This window comes from Bidens hawaiensis, unplaced genomic scaffold (assembly GCF_021521415.1).
Source record: "Bidens hawaiensis isolate Kalapana, Puna unplaced genomic scaffold, B.hawaiensis_p1.1 tig00045465_1, whole genome shotgun sequence".
In the NCBI taxonomy this organism is placed as follows: domain Eukaryota; kingdom Viridiplantae; phylum Streptophyta; class Magnoliopsida; order Asterales; family Asteraceae; genus Bidens; species Bidens hawaiensis.
Window position 1 is genome coordinate 62459 of NW_027498095.1, and position 11323 is coordinate 73781.

At 31.3% G+C, this 11323-nt stretch overlaps 1 protein-coding gene across 1 annotated transcript; it reads right to left on the minus strand.

Annotated features, from left to right (window-relative positions):
* Nucleotides 1-1155: 1155 nt before the first annotated feature.
* LOC143595692 (uncharacterized) lies at nucleotides 1156-4466 on the minus strand. The gene is made up of 6 exons (XM_077074647.1): nucleotides 4107-4466; nucleotides 3780-3920; nucleotides 2918-3026; nucleotides 2730-2791; nucleotides 2193-2296; nucleotides 1156-1612 (listed from the first exon to the last, which is right to left on the minus strand). Exons 1-6 carry the CDS (start codon nucleotides 4197-4199, stop codon nucleotides 1504-1506), a joined length of 618 nt encoding a protein of 205 aa, XP_076930762.1. The 5' UTR covers nucleotides 4200-4466; the 3' UTR covers nucleotides 1156-1503.
* Nucleotides 4467-11323: the final 6857 nt, after the last annotated feature.

The window sequence follows — 11323 nt, forward strand, 5'->3', positions numbered from 1 at the left end:
TACAACTAAATAGAAGATATTAATATGATTATACATGTAAATACAAAATGTTATAATATTATTGATATATGAATGTTTACCTACAATGTATCTCATTTCATGGTTATAAGGATGAACATGCTAGTTGAAATTTGTCATTACCTGTATAGTTGTTTGTAATCTCATCAAATATTCATGTCCAACCAACCAGGTATTTTGGTTATTTCTTAAAGTGCAACTGATATTCAATGTTTGAATGTCTCACTTGGTTGTATCCGGATCATTTTGGGTCATGTCACATGTTAAAAGTATAATGACGGTCGTTTCTATCTTTCTACATTTTTTCATCTTTCAAATACTCGATTAAACAACTTGTACTTCATTGCAGACAAGCACCTCTCAACACTTGTCGTTGCGACAATTAAGACGACACAACATGGATTAAAAATGTTTGTTTCCATAATCTTACAACAGTAGAAAGACCATTCAACTTGGGAAAACATTTTACATGTTATTAGATTTTTGATGTAGTCGAAGAGTTAAACTCAAGTATTCTTTAGTCATTATCATGAAAATCGTATGGATAAATTCTGGCTAACATTATCATCTTTAGCATATTAAGTTCATGAAAATAATTACACTTAAAAAACCCATACACAAAACATCATGATAACTTCATTGAAGGCTAAAAAGTAAAAAGGATAACGGTTAACCCCAAAACATCCAACTCTATCAAGAGAAATTCGCGATGAACTCTCAACAAAGTTAAGCCATACATGCACTTTATAACTTTCCTAAATTTCATGGGAGTCGAATCGGCATGAACATCTTCAAGATTAAACTCCATTAATACAGTCCGATTATTCAATGGTACAAGTCAACAGATCAATATTCATCCAAATGTATAACATGCCCCAAATCAATTTGATAAAAAGACAGTTTTTATGATCCTAATTAACTTATTGTTACTTATTTATAAAATGTTAATAAAACGTGGACGAAAAGTGTCGATATCAGCCCAACTCTGCCAGTTCCTCAAAATTTTCCCGATAGAACCCAACCCATTTGGACTGCGACCTAACATAGCTTATCCACATCTATGATCATATGACAACATGCTATCAAAATACCAAAGAAAAGGGAATCCAAAATGTCACATTATGAACATCCATGAAGTTCAACCCAAAAATCGCTCGTTTTTCTATTAACTGGTGGTTACACAAATTTCAAACCCTAGTTTGTGTAACCGGACGAATATACAATCAATCATTTCAAGTCCAGTTGAACCAGAGTACTTTAATCAAAGATCCAAAGTCATAACCTAGTAATTTTTAGACTCGAATCTGACATACGTCTTTTTTATCTTCCAAAATAACTCTATTTTAAAACCCTTTTTATATAGTAAACACAGTTATTGATTCTTTCTACCCAAAATAAATACTTTCATCATACTTGAAGATAAAAAGCAACTCATCTGACACTCAAAAGTCAACTATTGACTCTTGTTTGGGAATATGATCTCTTCTATGCACCGCTGCTGTTTGCAACACCTGCACGCACTCTCAACATTTCTGTCCGCTTGCTTCTCTCCATCACGTCTACTAGCCAGTTCACAATTTCCTTTATTCCGGTCCTGCGTATTAAAAAAAGAAAAAGAAACAATACATTTATGATAATTTCACAAATTCCACATAAGTGTTCTTGAGTTTTTTTTAGAGGGAAAGGAAAGGAAAACTAAGATAGTTAAAAAATGGGTGTTCTTGAGTTTTTTTTTTAGAATGGAAAGGAAAGGAGTAGGAGGAGTTAGGAGGGATTAAATTAATGTATTTTCCCAATAAGTTATCCTCCCAAAAATGGGACGATTACTAAGGATAACTATTTTTAACATAGTTATCCTTTCCTTTCCTCTAATTTCCTTCCAACTCAAGAACACACCTAATTAAAATAAATTTCCTTCCCTTCCCTTCCCTTCCCTTTCTTATCCTTCCCTCTCCTTTCCTTTTCTTTCCTTGGTTAAAAAACTCAAGAAAGGTGACAAACAGGTTGATTTGGGCTATGTTTTATATTCAACAGGTTAAAAGGGTAAAAAGAAAACAAGTCAATGAGTCGAAAGTTGTCTTGAGTGGATTCAAATCACTAAAACCTATATAGTTAGATAATTATTCTAATGAAAATATAAAAAAAATTTACTAAGTTACATATTGTAGACTTACCCATCATAGCCTGAAACACCTTCAAATGTATAAGCTCTTTCATCTAATTTCTTGAGGTCCAAATATCGAGCAAGTTCTTCTGCTGAAACAGCATCACCAAGATCCTACATTGAAATCGTGCACATTAATAACTTGTGAGAATTAAAAAATAAAAATAAACAATTATATTATATAAGAAAGAAAAATAAGGTAGACCCACTGACACTTTCTCGTTCATTCTTTAAGATTTTTGTGTACTATATATAAATATCTTGAATGAAACAATTTAGGACTTAAAATGTTAGGAGAGTTTTGACCCGCTTCAGATTGAGGTAGTTTTTCTGGTTTTACCCGTTTGACCCATTATCTATAAAATATAATCTGAAGAAAAAAGAAGGCGCCTAAATTGCAATAGTACACCTATATGAAAGTAATGAAATCCTAGCACCCAATATTAGTAAAAATTTCATTAACGTCTTATTGGCTATTAAACAGCAATGTCTAGGCAATTTCCAAGAGATTCGCGGGAAAAGGGGGGGGGGAGGTGGGGGTGGTTACCTGCTTGTTGGCCAGTACTAGAAGAGGGGCGCCTCTCAGGTCTTCATGCCTAAGCACCTTTTCTGGCAATGATGAGTTTGATATTACAGGAAGCATATGTTATATATATTCAGGTCATAATAATTTACCACAACAGGTAAATTCTAACATAAATAGAAATTAAGTCTAGAGAAATATGTATTATTTACCAAGGGCAGATTTAGAATCTTCAAAACGTGATGAAGAAGAAGCATCAACTACAAAAATAACAGCATGTGCCTCTTCATAATATTTCTCCCAAATTGAGCGAAGACCAGGCTGACATCATAAAAGATCAGGCCTCAGTGAAAAAAAATAATCATGATCTAGAGGCATGTAGTTGCACTTTGTAAAGTGAGCCACATGCATTATTGTTGCTTTTAAAACTATAGGTTTTTATGTTAAAAGAGCCTTTGCACTACAGAAAATAGGTTAAAATAAAAGTAAGTTATTAAAATTTAAGCCTGAGAACATATTCTGGATTGGCTACAAAAGTGATTATTACAAACTGAAAGCGCAATACTTTTAGTTTATATGACTAGCAAAACTGATTTTGATATTCTGAATTTTAGGGGTAAATAGTCAGATTTGGAGAAGGAGCCAGTGCAAGAAAACTAATTATTCCACATAAATGTAAAACTACCAAATATCCATAACTTCAATCTAATTATCTCCTGATTCTGATTCTTTAAATCACAATAATCATTTTGAATACACACATCCAAACTCTCTAAATGATGCTCCCTTTTTCTAGCAGTTAACTGTGTATTGTACACAATTAGACGGATATTCCTATGTGAAATTAACAATTTGTAATTTACAAAGTAAGATCATATGCATTGTTCATCAATAAGGGGTCTGGGTGACTTGTTGTGATTATGGGATGCTTGTTATTACTTATTATTACACAAGTAACACAGCTTTGCAAAGTAAGAAAAACAAGAAGCCTTTTTACAGGTGAAAAAAATGAAACGTTACAAAGAAATTACCTAGTAATATATAGAATTACTAGTAAGGATTCAATCTAAGTACCTGACCTCCAAGGTCCCAAAACACAAGTTTTGAATTCGAAGTTTCTATTCTACCAATATTTAGTCCAACAGTAGGAACAATTCGATCAGGGGGAAGACCTTCTACGTTTGAATATTGTGCCTTCAATTTCTCCAGTAAAGTCTACACATTAAATTAAAAACAAAATTAGCATATTACAAGTTGCTTGCTTTATCAATATATATCAGGTTTAACATTATTAAAGGAGATTAGGGGAATTTGGGAATTGATGAAAATGGATTTGTATGAAAAGTAACATGCAAAACTGAAGCGCAACAAGAAGGTAGAAAAGAAGAGTGAAAACATTACTGTTTTTCCAGCCTTGTCAATTCCAAGAATCAGTACATGAAACTCTGTCTTACTGACCAGATATTCCCAAAGTCCATAGAACAATGAAAACATCTCTTAACCTCTTTAGCTTAGCTTTTCTCCACCTTATGAAAGGAGAAATGAGAATTTTGATTCTTAATTCAAAGCCCTCATATCAACTTCTCTGAAAACATAAAGCAGTGCGCACGTATATCAATATTTCATGGCAAAAAGAACATAACTAATAAAGGAGAATGTATAAGGCCAAAGTGAAACAACAAATCGATGTCACCTCTACCAACTGACCAACCCATAATATTTTTCTGATTACAGTTCCGGCAACTAACCAGATAACATAATCCTATCAATCATCATTATTTTCACCACCTTTTTAATTAAGTTATGCACTTATGTTATATCAGATCATTATACACTTAACTATTGTTAGAGGGTATTAAGTGTAACTTTGGGTATTATAAGTACCCCTTTATTGAAAACCTAAATTCAAACAACAAACACAACATACAACTTACACATACAATTGTTTGATTCTGTTACTTGAAGATCACAAGCTTATTGGTCTAGATTCACAAATTCACCTAGGTTATAATAACACGCATCTAAGTTATTGACTTGGGATGAGCGGATGAGCTAAAGTTCCACCTCTCTCTGGATAAGGTTTCGTGGAAACGTATGATTCAGGTTTTAGGGGCTTTTACACTTCATCTGTATCTATGTTGTTTTACGATGTTATATGTGTATAATTTACCACGTAACTCTTCCGCCACTTGTTTTGTAATTCTGTAGCTCTCTATTTCCCAATTGTTTAGTTCTGTATTATTTGTTTTCGGTGTCGAGAGTCTCTCTAAAAGCAGCTTCTCTAGGGAAACCTAGGATTAGAACTAATATCTGCCTACATCCGACCCTACCAATAAATATTTTATTTGTGGTATTTACCAGGCACGATTGTTGTTGCTATATTATTAATACTAATACAAATTTGCAGCTACTATTAACAATAACCTAGGGTTTCGATTCTCAAGCAACAAATTCATCCCGAAATTTGGTAAAATATATCTTCTTCAATTTAAAAATGAAGCAACAAAAAAGCAGACACACGTGTTAGAGTTAGGGTTACAATAACACCTACCTAATATAATAATAGCTTGAGCAGCATAACAATATGATCGTCCAATCAAAATGATTATATCATCATCTAGCAACATACCAATAGATCTAAATATCTACTCTATCATCTATTCCAACTGTATGTATACTCACACAATTCACACGATCTGTCTGTTAGATCAACCGATAGGATCGAGAACACAAGAGAATGAATATAATATGCTAGATCGATTAGGTTTTTGATACACTTTGTACAGAAATAATAATAATAATAATAATAATAATAATAATAATTACCTTGAAGAATAGAATAGAATAGAATGCAATGAAATGATGAAATTGGAAGCTCGGAGATCGGAGCTCAGGCACTCGTCTTCGGTCGTCGGTGTATATGTATTTTATTTCGATTATTATTATCAGGCCCAATTTTCTTCTTCCTTATATTATTGTATTTCCTAATCTACCCCTTTCATCTTTACATCAATAAATATTAAATAATAATGATTATGAAAAAATCGATTAATTGAAGAGAAACCGAATTAACCGACTAAACCGAACTTTAACAATCGTTACAATTTATTAAACAATGGTTCGGGTTTTGCCTTGAAAAGTTAAATTTATGCCATTCATTTTTGATACCTCGTTCCAAAACCAAACTTGACAAATTGAATCAAATAACCTTAGCAATCGAACTGTTTCTAATCTGGAAACCAAACAACACTGAATTAGTTTGAATGTTTTTTGTTGAATCTATGCATCAGGTTGGACTCAAAATCATTAATAAGTGATTAACTAAACTCTAGTTCAAACATCTTAGGCCAAGTTAATTACTTTTCATTAACTTTTTCGAGCCTAGACGATTACACTGTGTTCCCGAGTTTTATTTAAGGAGAGAAAAGAAAAGGAGGAGAATTAAAAGAGAAAAGAAAGAGAGGGGGAGGAAAATGTGTTACTTTATTTCGTGTTCCCGAGTTTAATGAAAATAGAAGGAAAGGGATATATAATGTAAGAGTTAATAGGCAATTAATGATACAAACACATTTTCTCTCATAATCTCTCCAATTTGGAAAGATGATTATACAATTAAATTTTCTAGTCTTTTCTTTCCCTTCCCCTCCCCTCTCATCCTTAAAAAATCTCTGAAACATGATTCATTCACCTTTTCTTCTCCTTTCCTTCCCCTCCCCTCTTTAAAGTTTAAATAAGACTCGCGAACACAGCATTATATTGCACATGTAAAATGGAACATAACCAAATTGAACTCATACGTAAACCAAAAAAATGAGATAATGGTTTTGGTTAGGGATTAGCCTAAACCAAGTACATCACGATGTAACCTCACAAATGAAGGGAGGGGTGTGAAGGAATACGTAGCATAATTCCATTAGACAAAGGATGAGTGACGAATGATCAAGGATGAGTCTAACCAATCCGTAAATAGGACACTTTACTTTTTTTTTTGAAAAACCAATATCATTAAAAAAGAAAATAACCAATTACAAGCCGTAAGAGACCCAACAAAAAATTATAAATAGTTACCATATAAGACAAGTCAACATAGCCAACAATCTATAATGAAAAGTTAACGAAATTAAACCTACATCAATCTTTTCAATCCAAATTCGCCCTTCGACTGAACACAACCAACAATCTATATGACAGACTTTACAGTTTACTGCTCAAATGAATCCAATAAGACCATGTACCACGTAGGATTAATGTCAACAGATCTCCCAAAGGCTTGAAAATTTTAACGAGAAATATTATTTATAAATTTTGATTGTTGATGCACTTTTGTTGGTTTGGATATTGTATTTCATTTGAAATTTAGTTAATAAACACTTAATAGTTAACACACAAGTCCAAGCCTTTTGAGTTTGGTGTGTTATGCTTACCTGAATGACCTTTGATCTATCAACCTCTCTCTTACTTACAAAAACACTTTACATGCTCTCTCTATAAAACAGTAAATCTCATAGAGGAATTTTTTTTCTAACCGAATTGATAAACATTTAGACACTTGATGTCATCCTTAAGACCCAAAATGAGAGGCGTGTTTTTAATACTTTCACATAAATGAAAATTGTTCCAAACTTTGAAAATCAATAATAAAAAGAATAAAGGTAAAAACGGAACGTCCACAAAGGTGGAAGGTTAGCTAGATTATTGAAAGTTGAATGTTACTCGACAAGAACATTGATAGACGTTTTGCAAATTCCATGTGGGTTTTTAAAAAAAATTATCTTTTCGATCTTTTATCTATGAAAGATTCAGAGAAACTTATTGTGTTCTTTTTTTTTCTCTTCTGTTTATGTATTATTCTTTGGCGATGGCGGTCGTGTGGTGGTAGAGGTGGTTTCACGGTGGTTGATGATGATGATGAAGTGTATACAATGGCTTCTTTTTCGTACAACAGTCTTGAAAGTTATAAAAGAATGTTAACTAACGACTGATTTTGTGGTAATGTTTGGACATTGTTAGTTTCTTTGGTTACGGTTTCGCACAACCACAACACCCGGGTCAAAATATTAGTTGACAAATATAAACTGTTATAATTCCAAAACGAAAATAAAAATCATAAATTTAACTTCTTGTTTTTAAATATTCTCAAATTGCTATACGTTGTATGCTTAAAATCCAAAAATTTATAGATTGTTTTTAAGCAACTAGTTATTACAAATCCATTACCTATTTAGCAGTCTTAAATGGTTCTAATAGTTAAAAATTTTAATTAAATTGTTAATAAATATCTAATTCCAAAGAAATTTTCAAATGCCAAAAATCTAAATCCTATAAAATTCGTGATTGTTGTACTAGTTTTTTCCTCTCAGTAAAAACTTTTTTCTTACTTTTTATTGTAATTTGGGATATTGAATTAAAAAACAATTAGGGCACCTCCAATTATCTAATGTGGTTATAGTATGAATTCCAAACAAAACCCATATAATGAATGCCACCATTGAAGCTTGACAAATGGAAGAGAAAAATGAGAGATCGTTTGTGAGTCCAAAATGATTTGAACTTGTATAACATGGCCCACTTTAATTATTTTACTACATGTTACATCTTTCAAGATCCAAGTGCGTAAGGAGGTGAGTGTGAAAAGTGAAAAGTGAAAAGTGAAAAGAGAAAGAGGTGAATAGTGATAAGAACTAAATGGTTGAGATTTAATGGTGTGGTGGACATCTTCTTCTTCTTCTTATTATTATTGTTATTTTTCAAAATTATTAAAATTTTAAATAATTAGATGGGGATAAAAAAGTAATTGAGTTTTTCTAACCAATGGAGGAAATTAATATATAGATATAATGAAACTTTTTTATTAATTTTATGTGTTTATTTTAAAAGATATAAATGCATATAAATTAAAAGTTAAATAAAGGAAAAATTAGATAATAAGGTGGATGGTTAGTTGGTGGTCTGAAACAAGGATTGGTTATTGTCCACCCATGAAAGTTTTAAAAGTTTGTTTGAAATCTAATGTAACATTCAATGACTACATTTTACCATTGTGGGGGATGCTGTTAGTTTTGTTTCTTTGACATACAACATATAGAACAACAAAGTTTGTTAAGAAATAAAACCCTCAATCTTTGGTTGATTGGTTCAATGGTATTTGGAGTGAGTCAAAATACATTGTAACTTGTAAGTATTCATTCGTTATTGTTGAATAAGGATTTCACCCTTATCAAAATTCACATTGTTTATTTATAACCGACAAATTAATATAAAAAATTCAAGTAAATTGAATTTAAAACAAATTTATTTTAATAAATGATTTATTCGAGTGAAAATTACATAATAATTATTTTTCAAATCAACATGGTTTAGAACATTCACAATGCAACCAATTCGTGCACTTTCCATTGGAAAGCACATTCCATCACAGTTTGCATCTAAGTATGCACACAAAACGGATACAAGGAAATTTATATCTTTTGGTGCAAACTTCATTAGCTTCACTTGATAATCCATTTCCTAAAATCATGCAACAAAGGTTTTGAATAAAAAAATCTATATATTTTTTGTCAATAATTTTAAGAAAGCAATATAATACAATGAATAATAAAGTTTACCATGACAGGAAGCTACTGTGCTAGCAAGTAAAATGAAGAACAAAATGGTGATGCTCTTCATAGTTAAAATCTTCTAATGAGATTATCTATCTAATACATTATTTGGAATGGATATATTTATATATTGTAGTGAAAGACTATGAAAATTTAATACATTTATTGCATTTCAAAAAAAGTTGATGCATTTACTAGTTTCTATAAACAAAAGACATTCATATACAGTATATAAGATGTATATGAGAATTTGGATTAATTAATTGAATTACACACGCAGAAAAGTTGTTGGTGGTGTATCGTATGTGGTGTCTCTATGGGGAGAAGTTTAATTAGATAATCAATATTTGTCGAAAGAAGACATGAACGTCTAACGTCTCGTATGAATTAGTGCCAAATATAAGTCATGAATTAATGATCAATTTGTGTTTATCAAGTAACATCTAAAAGTGGTCTATTTTGGATTCATGCTTCAAAATCATCATTTGATTCAAATCAAAACTTTGTTTTCTAAAATTACGTTCAAATTAAATTTAATTGCTCGTCACCTAAATTAAAAAAAAGTATGATTCTCACTCTCTCTCTCTCTTTTCTGATGGCTAACACGCTTTTTCTAAGTTATAGTTTCAATTTAAAATTAAAATCAAAATCAAAATTTGTATGTGTAAAGTCAAAAGTCACAATAATCGGTTTGAGCTGATTCTTTCAATTTGGAAAATTCATATAATTTTAAAAAAGAGCGTAATATTATCGTACCTGCAAAATAAAGTACGCTCAAGCTGAATTCTATTCATGCTCAAATTCAATTACGTTGTTCCATTACGTTCACATATTATGCTCAATTTTCCAAAGTAACTATGACAATATGATTAACAACAACTTGGTTCATTGGTGGCAATTATGATATCAACAACTGCGATAACTAGCAACTTCCGTCATTAGTAAGCACGCATCAATAATACTTCGGGCGCAACAATAACTTAGTTACTACAGGAGCTAAGTTGCTGATGGAGTTCCTACTCGATCAAGGTCTTTTCATATGCTGATAGAGGTATCGCTAATGTAACTGAATTATAAGTGCCAACAATTTGTCGCCAATTGAAGTACTCATTCATGGAAGAGTTGTCATTTCGACAAAACATTGTGATGATTCCCTACTTCTATGAATAAGGTCTTGTTTTGTAAACAATTTTGTTACATATTTTATACCCGGTCTTGTTTTCTTTTTGAAGTAAATGATTAATGGTTTAGGGGATTCAAAATGTACATACATTAAATTCAACATTCGAATATTCAACTACTCGAACATTAATGGGATGACTTTTTATATATATATATATATATATATATATATATATATATATATATATATATTTTTTAGAAGTTTGTGTTCGTTTGAACAATTAAAAAATTATACTCGATCCACAACCATATAACAAATTATTAAATACCTAAAGTACTTCTTACCAAAACAAATTATTGAGTTGACTTCTATGATAAGATGCTCTCATAAATTAGACTTCAGATATTCTATCGTGAGTACAAGATGTAAATTGACTAAAAGTAAGTTATTCTTTTTGTATCTACCAGGAGATCTTTGTTTTTGTGATATAACTAACACCTCTTAAAATTTCTTTCTTTTTTGTAGGACATTGTCGTAGGTGGCAGCGGTGTTTATCTCAAATGGCCATAACAATTGCCATACCCGATTACGTACCCAACTCCCAAGTTTGAATCCCCCTTACAATGATGATGTTCATATTTCAGAGCTCGCACATCACATGAGCCGTCAGGTGACCAACTCAGTGACATCCTCACTATTATAATATTATTGGTTGAACGTTTCAAAAAGACATGCATGATCATGATGTCCTTATATTATAATCTGAGTTGATTCTCTAAAAAAGTCAAAAATATCTAAAACACTATTAATTTTTTTTGATTCAAAGTCATTTAATGTAAATGCAAGTAATTAGCTTCCCTCAATCATATATAGCAAATATCATATATTGATCACCC